Genomic DNA, 13,790 nt, shown 5'->3' on the forward strand with positions numbered 1-13,790 from the left:
CTTATTCCCTATACATATGGGAAATCCGATAAACAACCAAAACTTTCGATTCAACCAATTGCTTGCTATCAAAGTTAACAAGCGAGTAAAATGTACTGCAGACGTCATCTACTTCAGCAGATTTTTAATTCTTAGTATAAAAAAGAGCTACTTTATACCTGCAACACATGTTCTAAAACAGCCGTTTCTTCCCCGCCGTAGCAAACCTGTCGTACCTATAAGCAAATTTCCATTTGCCTGAATTGATTGTCAATTAAATCTATTTAAATAACATTAGGTTTAACGAGTACCTAGGTTTGCTGCTACAGGGACAGTAGATCCTCTCTAATCCGGCACTTTGTCACTCCGGCGTCTTTTGACGGGTGAGGTCTTCCGCGATTGCGGCAAAATTCTGATTATCTCCCACAGCCGAGTAGGCATTATCATCCACTCCCGCGGTCACAGAAACGTCATCGTCGTCTTATCGTTGTCTTCCGCGATCGCACGCAAAAATCTGATCATCTCCTGCGGCTGTGTGAACATTATGTTCCCATAGTCCGATAATGCAGGTTCGCAAACTCATCCAAGTTTATCCTGCATTACACCTTCAAACTAACTAAATTTCATTAAAATTGGACAAAAATTACTTGAGTTCACGGACATATATATATAGATGTGTAGATGTATATATATATATATATATATATATATATATATATATATGTATATCTATACTGTATATTAATTTGAAACTGTTTTTCTTTGTGACAGCTATTTTGAGAGAACGGCTGGGCGTAGAAACTCGGTAGAGGTGTCTAAAGAAAGGTCCTGGTCTGTAGATGAGCCATCAAAAGAGAAACATGGAGAATTCCCTCGGGGCTCTGCCCCAGTGGTCTTTAAATTCCCATTCCATGTTATTCTTATGGAGGAAAACGAGGTTTTTGTCACAGCTAATTTGAGAGAACGGCTGGGCGTAGAAACTTGGTAGGGGTGTCTAAAGAAAGGTATTGGTCTGTAGGTGAGCCCTCAAAAGAGAAACGATGTAAATTTCCTTGGTGCTCTGCCCCAGAGGCCTTTAAAGTTCACTCTGCAATTTTGTTTACATTTCGACCATATGGATAATTTTACACTACTTTTAATGAACCAGCTGTTAATATTGTAATATTGTATTCAAAGGTCTACTGAAACTGTCAAAATTAGATGTTTACATTATTATTTATGATTTTAAATGGATTCTCCACTGCATGGCAAGTTTTTTATAGTTTCAACAAAATGATGAATTTATGATACGTTTTAAATGTTTTGTTCAAAAATCTATGCTTTATTGTTCTTAGAAAATTTTAAATTATGAAATAAGTGTGACTTATCAATTTCAAAGGAACATATAACTATTCCTTATCGGGTTAGCTTATACATATTGTAAGGTTGGCACTTGCCTTTTTTTCCTACTTTCAATCACCATTTATTTTTAAATTCAAGAAAGAACACCTGAGATTCATTTATTGGTATAACAGTTTTTGATAATCGGGTTGAAAATTGTGTCATAGATGAGTACGTTGAGGATGAGAGCTGTGTTCAAGTTTTGGAATAGACTAACTACGGAGTCTATGGTTTTGGTAAAGTAGGTGAACTAATGTCAATTCAGGTATTCAAAAAAAATTTGTACACAGTTTTTACTTTGATGTACACATGTAGCTAGGTTGAACAACGCATCTAAACCTCACTACATACAAAACATTCGGAAACACAACAGTGTCATCATATCTCATCACATTTGCATAGTTTGTTACCAATGCTGGACTAGGTTATGGGTTTGGTTCCGCAAATGTTCAAGATTTGTGATAAAATTTCCTACAATTATGGTTCATTCCAATCCACGAAATACATGCACAGCTTTATGTGATCTATATGGCCAAGGCAAAACTACCCCATAAGTTAATGAATTATCAAGTAAGAACAGGATGATTAAATACATGGGTCGATGTGGCAAGAGAAGGATTTAAAATTGCTGAGATCGAAGTAAGAATGTTACTGCTTTCTGGAGTATCAGATATTTTTATCAAAAAAAGATGAAGATTTACTTATAAATCCAGATACAATCTGAATGATCTTCCTAAAGCAGATGGAATTAGTGGTTAGTAATAAATATTGACTCTTTCCGTAACATGATAGACTAATTATATGAACTCATTCTCCCATATAGTGAAAGTGGCTTTGGTATGAAACAAACTCATGAACAAACAATTATAAGACTCCTAAAAAACCTTTTGGGCAACCTAAAGCCGATAAAAAGAAAGGTAGGAAATATTGTGTTAAACGAATTCATCAATCACGTTTTTTAGGGAACACAATCGTCATACTTATTATTGCTTATCCTCCCTTCATATAACTAAGATTTTAATGACTTCACTCTATTCAACGCAGTAAGCTGAATTTACATAAAACCTCAAGATTAACCGTCGATTTCGACGGGGTTCCACTAGTACAAATTTGAAAAAATGGTGTTTTTATGGCCTCTGAGGACATCAAAATGAAAAAGTAAATCGGTCCCAGGCCTAGGTCTTACCGTGCCACCTACGGCAATAGCTACTTCCCTATAGGGTAATTCACAAATACAAAATACCTCTGCCTCAGCTAACCTACAGATTTCCATTAACTTGGTTGGATTTTCACAAAAATATTTCCTTAAAATGGTCAGATTTATTCTCTACTAGCTGTGTGCCCGTTCTACGCACGGGGATCTTATAGTAGTCAGTTGAAACCTTCTTATATTAAGATTAAGAGCAGCAATTAGTTTGCATATTTGCAGATATGCTGGCAAAACTATTATATATAAAACCTTCGCAAATACAGTATCTGACAGTTCAAGCCAAAATAAATGCTTCGCAATTAAATGTCGCCCGGATCGTGTTGGTCCATATGTCCAATGATTAAACTTAAAAATGTTTTATAGATCCATGAAGCGTAGCCCTAAAGTAGGCCTATAATTGAAAGTTATTTTCCACATCGGTTAACTTAAACGTATTTAAAGTACTACCTCAACCTCACCATTTAACACTTTATTCCGGTTGACATTTTCAGTATCAAAGGTGCTCTTGTCCATTCCGTGAAACACTGAGAAATAAGGACATTAATGCGTTACCAACATACAACAAAACAACACAATACAACAATCCAACAAAGGCCACAAACTATTGATACATAAACAATATAAAGACGTAAACAATTCATGATGGTTTGCCCAACAAATGTTTTACTCAAATAGGTTCCGTTATCATTTTCTTAGCATACCGGGTAAGCTAAGATTTGGAATCCAGGCAGAAAAAGCAAAACTTATACAGAGTTAAGACATCACTTAAATTGAATACGGACGGCTCTAATAAATAAGGTGCAACACCAACGATATCTAATTTGTAAACTACCGGTTCTAAGGAAAAGAACCAGTACCTATGTAAGAACCTACCTAAGAATTACAGTAAATCGGACCAATTAAATACATTAATATCTAGCTTCGAGGTTATTGATCTCTTGCTTTTGGATTTTCTCGTAAAAAGTTATAGCGTAAACTTATCGGTGTCAGTTTGAAAAAAAAGCAACCTTACCCAAACAACTTTTTGTTATTTAATAGATTACGCATTCTCTAAACAATGATTAGTATATCTATTAACATTAGAAGGAAATGTGACGAAAATCACACAATATTGGGGTTTTGGTAATTTGTAATTTTATTTTTTAAGTAGGTAGGCCATGTATTCTATGGAAAAGTACCGGTATCAAGGATCGTCGTCAAAAAGGTTGTTATGAATAAATATGTAGGCTTACGTACCCATGATATGAGCTATGGGCCTATTGGCTGTATGGTCCAGCGATTGCATCACACGGTGAGTAGAAACAGAAAGTGACACATTGGAAAAGCGAGTTTAGCACTTCCTCTGTTAAACCTCTGATTACAATCACCCACTGCAGTTGTGATTTTTTACTTTACACTTTACACAATCGCCATTGAAGCGCCGTCAATGAGTGGAAACCTTTTTTGTAAGCTATTGGCGACGATCATTTCAGTGTCACAGCCCTATACAACACTGATTCAGGGGCGGTTTCTCCAAATACGTTTAAACTAAACCAAATAAAAGATTAAACCTAAGTTTAACTTTTTTGTCGTTTCTCCAACTGTACTACCCAGGAGGTTTAGTTTAAGCTGGGGTGCGAGTAAGTTGGCAGCCCTGTTTGTTTATTTCATAGCTCAGAGTGTAAATATCTGTTTTTGTTTACAGTGCTAACTGTGTTTAACCTTATATTGACTCAAGTTGATGTTATTAAATTGTAAGAATTTTTTAACTATTTGGCTATTTTCTGTGTCTAGTGTATAGTTTAAACATTCCATAAGTAGTGTTTCTCTGATAAAATGGACCAAACCCAATCACAGGATGGACTAAAAAGAACTAAAAATTTCAAGGAAAGTGAGGTTAGTTTGTTATTAGATTTGGTGAGAAAATACAAGGACATTTTAGAATGTAAAAGAAGCGACCATATAACGCTCAAAGAAAAAGATGAAACTTGGCGAACAATAGAAAAAGATTTCAACCTTGAAAGCGGGCAGATTTACAGAGACTGGAAATCTCTAAAAGTAAAATACGACAATATAAAGAAAACTTCCAAAAAAAAGTTGGCTGAGGACAAAAAGTTTGTTTTAGGCACTGGTGGAGGCTCCTACAAACCACCGAGTATTATTACAGAAACAGATTGCAAGGTAAAAGAAATTTTAGGGGAGCTCCCATTATTTGGAATTCAAACAAGGTTTGACAATGATGCTGAGGACGGGATCCAGTGTTTTGAGATGGACGAAATCGAAGTTGTGGGTGAGGAAGAGATTGCGAATAACCTGAGCATACCTGTAGAAATCGAAATTACAGAGACAGGTAGTAGTAGGCCAAGTGTAAGTCCAAACTGTGAATTCATGGGTATATATCAATCTGAATCTTCCAAGCCTAGCTCTTCAATTATCATAAATGAACAACATTCAAGCTTAATTCCTAATGAAAAAAAACCTTTCATACCACCAAGGAATATCCCTGATTCAAAGGTATCCGTCACAACACCAGCAAAGCATTGTGGGTTTGGTAAAGATTTTTCAATTGCCAGCCTTAGGACACAAAAATCTGCACCATTATTTACTAAAAATAAAAAAAAAAACAATAATAGACAGTTCAAGGGCTGGCCAGAAGATTGAATTAGTAGTGAAGGCAAAGGAAGAACTTCTTGGCCTTCAGAAGAGAATGGTTGAAGAACAAATAAAAATGCAGAAGGAAGAGCATAGCATGAAAATGGAACTACTCCAGGAAGAAAGAAGATTAGTTCAGTTAAAAATAAAAAATGAAGAGGTAAAATTAAAAAACCAGTTAAACTTAAGTGGAGATTATGCATAAGTAGTTATCACCATGTCACAGTGTTCATTAAAAAACATGTTAACTTACGTTTGTTAATAAATTTCTTTTGATTGTATAAAAAATATTTCTCTCAGTTGAATTATATGTTGTGTTATTTACTTATTTGTACTTGTAATGAAGTGTTTTAAGAAGGCCAAGGTTTGGCAATGTAAAATGGTGTGTTGAGCTTGGTGCTTCCCCATCCCCGCACTAGAGGCGTGTTGAGCCCAGTGCAGCTGGTTGGCGTGTTGAGCCCCGGCATCCTTTCTATTTTCAGTTTAAGTTCCCGGTGTCCAAAGGAGTTGCCATCCAAGCCCTTGTAAAAAAGCATTGTACACATTTTTTACAGTTTGTTTATACTATGTTAACATTTAAAAAGTGAGTTACCCAGACAGCACACTTTCTCCTCAGGACATCCCACGGATATTGCGACAGGATATGCAAGATATCCCATAGTGGTCCTATGGTCAACCTGGGATATCACAGGATATCCACAGGAATGCGTAATGTCCCCGCCCGGGGATGTCCTACGGATAAGCTCACACGCATATCCGTGGGACATCCGAGGTCATCCCAGGGTAGTCCTCAGGACATTCTCAGGACATATGGGACTACTATGGGATGTCCCTGGGATAAAGTGTGGTCTGGGCCTGAACATAAAAAACACAAAATAATATAGATTTAGTATGAAAAGCTTAATTATAAGTTTAGTAAATTGATCAAATAGTTAATAAACACAAATTTTGAAGAAAAAAATGAGAAAAAAGTTTTTGGCCCAGACGGGATTCGAACTTGGTACCTTCGCCTTATGAGCCTCCTACCTTACCTCCTGAGCTATCTGCGCTTGATGATTATGGGTGTTTTCAAGTGGTGAAAGAGTAGCCGACAGTTGCAATGGTCGCAATACTTAAAATATTTTTGATACTACAGTATAGGCTATATATGCTTCTGTTTATCTGTTTAGGCCTCAAGTAGTTGAATTGTTTTTCTAGTAGTTGGAGAGGATACTGGTATTTGAATATAGATTATTTAATCACCATTAGATTAGCACTGATATAATTGATTGTCATATGATTAAAATTAGTTTTTGGTTGTTTTATTAATTTAAAGTTAGAATTAAATTCACATTTCCCACAATTATGATAGAACTCTAGTTTTCCTGAACTCAGTGGTAGTAATATGTCAGTAAAGTAAAGTCAACCCTTGCTAGCCATAGTATTAAAAAGACATATTTTCAATCTGGGAAACCTTAAACTTTTAAAATAAATTATAAAACCTCAACATCTTAATGCGTGGGAATCTTATTTTTAGAAAAAAAAAACAGACCAAAATTATTTGTTAAATAATGAAGACGGCCCAATTATAAATTCGGAATTACTGAAAATAATTACATCAAGAACAACACTGTAACATATCCAAAATTCAAAAGATTAATTTTTCTTATATTATTTTTTATTTTTCCAATATCCTTTAAATCATCTGTTTTAACTTTGTTTAAAATTAATTTATTAAGTAAAAATATTTACTTTTTGTACTAGTGTAAACACAGCCTGAAGATGGAAACCAAGTTTCTGAAAGCACTAGTGAAAAAAAAAACAAATTATTATATATTGGCCTTGTTGAACATTTAAACTTAGATATTAGGCCAGTAAAATTAGATAAAAATAATACATTTTGAGGAATTAATTCCCAGCAAGCTGGAAATCGTTTTAATACCTTCATTTGGTCCCAAATGAGTGTAATCTAAGTTTGCACCGTTCTATGAGGTGAGCTTACATTATGGCAGCCTAAAATAAATTAAATTTAAGCACTTTTTTCATTTTTTTTTACAAGTTGCTCAAAAACAGTGTGTCGGACGCAAACAACGTCCTTTTAATATCAAAGAGGATTGAATTCTGCGTAAAATGAGTATATAAATATCCAAATTCGGTTAATTAGTATAGCCAAAATATTAAGTTTTAAATGTATATATTTTTTTGTTTCATTGCATTTTACATTTTGCGACTTTCCAGAACCCCATACTATCTTTGAAAGAAACACACCCATGACCATTTCCTTTTCATACGGAGTAAGAGTGGGGAAAACAGATGATCAAGTATTCCCAGCTGTTTCTAGCTGTATAGTACAGCAATATCATTGCTAAGTGGCTGTCATCAGTTACTTTGGAGGTAAAGTTATTATAAGTATTTTAAAAATAATTGAGGGCGTTTACCAATTATCCCCCCCCAACCAAAATTTCAAATTTTCAAATTTTCTTTTGAGGGGGTTTGTATTCGTTCATGAAAGTGTTATAACGTAGGGATCTGTTATCTTTATGATATGAGAGGCGGACTCTCTGTGGCCAAAACAGCTTACTTCGCACTGGTAGAGTCGCATCTTAGATATGGCTTGGCAGTGTGGGGAGGAACTTCAACAAAAAATATGAATCGAATTCTTGTCCTTCAAAAGAAAGCCATAAGAGCCCTTGCCAACCTTGTACCACCACAGACTTGCAGACTAGCATTCGCAAACCTAGGAATCCTCACAGTGGTGTCTCTCTACATACTTGAAACCATTAAGTATGTGAATGAAATAAACCCCCCAAGAAACCAAGACCTGCACCACTACAACGCCAGTCATGGCTCCAAATTTGCACTACCAGTTCACCGAACAACTCTTTGGGAGAAAAACCTTCCTACACCGGCTGCAAGCTGAGGAACCATCTACCTGACTACCTGAGAGACCTGACTGGCAACAAGCTACACCAGGAGCTGAAGAAGTGGCTGATCGCAAGACCTTTCTACTCAATAAAGGAATTTTATGAAAATTAACATGTACAATTCACTATTGTATTGACACTATTGTAATTCTTAACGAATTAACAATAAAGAATATTGTATTGTATTGTATATTAAGTTTTGTGTTTAACATGTTCGGACATGAACGATCCTAAGTATTTAATCTGTTTGATTTTAATCATCCTAGGCGTTATACTCATACCACTATAGCAGCCTAAAATAAATTAAATTTCAAAATTTTATTTTATCTTTTGCTTGTGGCTCAAAAATAGTGCACCAGACAAATACATAAATATTCAAATTTGGTACAGTAGCATAGCCAATATCTTTGTTAAGAAATAGATAATTTTTTCATCTTATTGCAAACCATATTTAGCCCGGAAAGTCGACACCCCATCATACCACTGACCACCATAAGAAAAAATCTATAGAATTAAAGTTGTATAGTATAATATAACACGTTAAAAAAGTATTTCAATTGAAAATTTCACTCATTTTAAAAGACTTAATTTTGCATAAACCTTAAAATCGGGTTCCATAAACTGTCCTCTTGGCTGCACATCCAACATAAATGTTAGGATTTATCTCAAGCTGCAGTGGATTGTCAAAGAGACTGTCCTCACCTGTTTCTGCTTCTGCAGTGTTCGGTATGTGGGACACACCCTCATCTTCAAACTGCTGAGTTTGAGCATGACTGACCATGGCAGCTAAGGCAAATTGTTGAGCATTACATATCTACTTTTCGGCAGCTGCACTTTCCTGTACACCTCTTTGTACATCTGCATGACACTATATTGAGGATTTAAGTTGGAGCTGGATTCTTTGTGTTTATGGTTGGGAGTAAACCATGTTCCGCCATCCTCCAACCCCAGTTGAGCGGATCCACTGGTCTATCATACCAAAAGCTTTACAGCCCCCAGCAACGTGTTCTTCTCAAGGAGTTTTATAATCTTCAACTTCCCTTGGCGATAGAATACAGATAGTATTTCACCCACTGATTGCATATAGGAACAGAAGGTTCTCTTTGTCAGGAGATAGAAGTTGAAATGCCTCGGAGAGTAGAACATCTTCTAAGAGGTCCACATTCCAGATTTCCTGAGGTAAAGGTTTGAGGAATTTGGTGCTTTGGCGGTTAATAGGACCAATAGATCTGTGTCCTATTCAATTATTATGACTTTCGCAAAGTTCTTAGCCATTTGAATGGCAGTGTTGACAATGAGGGTATCAGCATCCTCAAGAGCTTATCCGACTTCAAACCCCTGGAGCACTTTCTCACTCAACATGGAGATAAGCCGTCCTTTGGTGTTGTTGTTAGAGAGAAATTGTTCTTTCAGCATGGTTGCAGTCAAAATTTTAGTGAAAATTACGTTTGCTAAGGATTGCTTGATTATTATTATCATTATTCGTTGTTGTTTCACAGAAGTTGAGGCCTCAACATGTAAAAGTCTATCACAGATAAAATACTCAGGATTGCATATCCGAACATGTTAAACACGAAACTTAATGTCATAAAGATAACAGATCACTACATTATAACACTTTCTTGAACGAATACAAATATTTGTAAACGTCCTCAATTATTTTTAAAATACTTATAATAACTTTACTTCCAAAGTAACTGATGACAGCCACTTAGCAATGATATTGCTGTACTTATACAACTGCAAACAGCTGGGAATACTTGATCAGCTGTTTTCCCCACTCTTACTTCAAATGAAGAAGGAAAGGTCATGGGTGTGTTTCTTTAAAAGATAGTATGGGGTTCTGGAAAGTCCCAAAATGTAAAATGCAATGAAACAAAAAAATTATATATTTAAAACTTAATATTTTCGCTATACTACTTAACCGAATTTGGATATTTATATACTCATTTTACGCAGAATTTAATCCTCTTTGATATTAAAAGGACGTTGTTTGCGTCCGACACACTGTTTTTGAGCAACTTGGAAAAAACTGAAAAAAGTGCTTAAAAATAATTTATTTTAGGCTGCCATAATGTAAGCTCACCTCTTAGAACGGTGCAAACTCAGATTACACTTATTTGGGACCAAATGAAGGTATTAAAACGATTTCCAGCTTGCTGGGAATTAATTCTTCGAAAAATCCTTATTTGACTGGCCTATATACATTTCATCAGTGGTAGTATTTTTTTTCTTCAGTTTGTTACCGGGACATTACGGGACATTACAGGATATCCAGTGGATTTTGTACATGTCCCGGGATGTCATGGGACATTCTGGGATATCCTATGGCATTCGTACATATCCCGGGACTTTACAGGATATCCTGAGGTTAACTTACAAATCCCGGGACATTACGGTATATTGTAGGATATCCTGTGGATTTCGTACTCGTCCCGGGATTTTGCGGGATATCCTGAGGATAGCGTACATATCCCGAGACATTCTCAGGACATATGGGACTACTATGGGATGTCCCTGGGATAAAGTGTGCTGTCTGGGTATGATATATATTTACACAAAATTCCAAAGATGCAAAATACACAAAATCTTAAAAATAAAAAATCTTATATAGGTATTTAAAAATCAGACTGTCCTCAAACAAACAAAATCAAATAAGGACCTACTTTTACAATAAACAGATTTAAATAAAGGCCATACTTCTTAGGCCTAGCTGAGTTACATATTTCTGAAATATTCGTAAATTAGTTTGTTGCGGGTCTGTAAGTGTCCATTTCCTCCTCTTCGCCTCTGCCTTTCTGGAACTTGGCCGTCATTTCCTAGCAGATCATGAAGAGCTTCAATTGCAGCTAATTCATCAGGAGAAACAGGCGGAGTATCATCACCTTCCATAATGCATATGTTGTGTAATATTGCTGTAGCAACACAAACACTTTCCAGTCTATCTAGCTTCAGTCTTATTCCTAGGGCTAACACTGGAAACCTTCTTTTCCATACACCAAAACAACGTTCAATAGGATTTCTTGTACGGATCTGTGATTCCTGAAACAGTTGCTCTTCTCGAAGAACTGGATTTTCTAAAGGGGGTATTAAGTAATTACTGCAGGCATAACCACTATCTCCAACCAACACACCGTTTCCAAACAGTCCATTTTCAAATTCTTGTTTAAGCCTACAGGAAGTAAAGATGTGGGCATCATGGGTTGAGCCAGGCCATCTGGCTACTATATTTGTAAGGCGCAGGGAACTATCACAAACCCCTTGTACGTTTATTGAAAAAACGCCTTTTCTATTCCTGAAATACTCTGCGTTGTCACCACCTGGAGACAAAATCTTTACATGAGTGCAGTCGATAGCGCCTACACAGTTTGGGAACCGAGCTATTTCAAAGAAGCCAAGTTTCGTCTTTGACTGTTCTTCTTGTGTTGATGGCATACAAATGAATTGTGGACGTAACCGTGCAATAGCCTCTGATACCTGTTTGACAATTTTGCTCACTGTTGATTTATGAATGCCATTTTGATCCCCTACATTGATTAAAAAACCACTTGAAGCATAGAACTTGAGTGTGACTAGGAACTTCATTTCAGGAGATATTGCCCTGTTTTTAATTGTTGCACACTTTATTTCCTCTTTGATCAATTCCAACACTATATTAGCCGTTCTCTTCCTCATCCTATATCTGGCAAAAAACTCTGCTTCATCCCACTTTGTAAAATGGTCAATTCTTGTTCGAATTTTTACTGGTCCTCTTCTAATTTGAACTACTTCTTCGAAATCTTCGTCTTCTATCCCATCCAGAATATCTATGACTTCCTCCATTATATGTTAGGACATAGATTTTGGGGCACAAACAGAAAAGTAAATAACTAAAGTGAGAAAAATGCACACAATCTGGTGTAGACTTGACAAATGAAAACTTTATTTGTTTATTTTATTAATGTAAACAATATTTGACAACATATCATAGCTAACAGCTGTAGTTTAAACTTGACTCACTGGTTTAACCATGGTCCTGAATGAAGTTAAACTAATCTTCGGTTTAAGCTTGTCAAAGACATTGGAGAAACACTTTTTAAGTTTAAACCACAGCTTAAACGCCAGCATTGGTTTAAACTGCGTTGGAGAAACCGGGCCTCAAGGTCTTCTTCTTTCTGGTTGTCAAAACTCAAGAAACATTTTATACTCAAAGAATTTCTGGTTCCGATTTGGACGATGTCTAGTTATTTAATTTCATTTACGGTTACACTATTAGACTATATTATTGCACTTGCGATTAATTAAATCCGTTATGTAAGAAAAACGTTTTTAATCTCACTTGGTTGGGATTTGCTTTCAAAACGTGATTCGAAATAGTTGCGGTATTTGTAAACAGCATTTGTAAACATGTCATTGACAGCTAGAAAAAATAATCTTGATCCGAACAGCTGTTCGTTATTTCATAGACGATTCTGTGATAAAAATTGAACGAAAATTTGACAAAAATCTCACAAAACTGCATTTTTGAACGTCCATAATTTTATTTACAATGTAGTGAGGCTATATTTAAATCACTAAAGACACTCTCGCCAATCCAGTGAATACATTAAAATGGCTTGGATCTTGATATGTACTCTGGTTTTCACGGAGAAGATTGCGTAAAATGCCATCTTGAGTGTTACAGACAAAGGGACAGACAGACAGACAGAAATTGAGATAAGACTCGTTTCTGCTTCTTTAATGTATAAAACGTAAAAATAACCTAAAAGTATATAATTCTGAGCAATGTACAGACAAAACTCTAATTTTATTTATATAACTAGCTGTGTGCCCGTTCTACGCACGGGGATCTTATTGTAGTCAGTTATTGAAACCTTTTTATTAAGAACAGAATTTGGTTTGCATATTTTCAGATATGCTGGCAAAACTATTATACAGTATATAAACCTTCGCAAATACAGTATCTGACAGTTTCAAGCCAAAACAAATGCTTCGAAATTAAATGTAACCTGGGTCGTGTTGGTCCATATGTTAAATCCAATGATTAAACTAAAAAATGCTTTATAGATCTATGAGGCATAGCCCTAATGTAGGCCTATAATTGAAAGTTACCTTCCACAATGGTTAAAAGTATTTAAGGTACTACTTCAACCTCCCAATTTAACACTTTATTCGTGTTGACATTTTCATTATAAAGGTACTTTTGTCCTTTCCGTGAAACACTGAGAAATAAGGACATTAATGCTTTACTAACAGACATACACACAAAAATACAGAACTTAATTAGGGGGTTTGCTACGCTTTAAGCATAACAAAGTACTTGTAAAATTAGTATCTAAAATAATTTGTTAATGTCATCAAATTTCATCATAACAATGTATATTTGCTTGGACCGATGATGACCCGAAATGACGGCTTACTATATGAAATGAAGACGACTGGTCCAGGGTGGTCCAGCCACCCTGGTATAGACGATTGGTAATTTACAGTAAATATTACCAAAATAGGCCACGAACTATTGATACATAAACAACGTAAAGCGTTTAAACAATTCATTATGGTTAGCTGAATAAATGTTTTACTAAAGTGCGTTATCGTTTTCTTAGCATAAACTAACATTTTGGAATCAAGAAAGAAAAAGCAAAAATTGTACAGTTAAGACATCAATTAAATTGAATACGCCTGTAATAATAAATAAGGTTCAACAC

General features: G+C 35.5%; 1 protein-coding gene across 1 annotated transcript; it reads right to left on the bottom strand.

The window, feature by feature from the left end:
* Positions 1–10,821: 10,821 nt before the first annotated feature.
* On the bottom strand, positions 10,822–11,925 carry LOC128995408 (putative nuclease HARBI1). The gene has a single exon (XM_054420421.1). The coding sequence runs from the start codon at positions 11,923–11,925 to the stop codon at positions 10,822–10,824; it is 1,104 nt and encodes a 367-aa protein (XP_054276396.1).
* Between the last annotated feature and the right edge of the window lie 1,865 nt (positions 11,926–13,790).

This window comes from Macrosteles quadrilineatus, unplaced genomic scaffold, assembly GCF_028750875.1.
Source record: "Macrosteles quadrilineatus isolate MER2022 unplaced genomic scaffold, UCM_ALF_1.0 Scaffold_1__1_contigs__length_201487025, whole genome shotgun sequence".
Lineage (NCBI taxonomy): Eukaryota > Metazoa > Arthropoda > Insecta > Hemiptera > Cicadellidae > Macrosteles > Macrosteles quadrilineatus.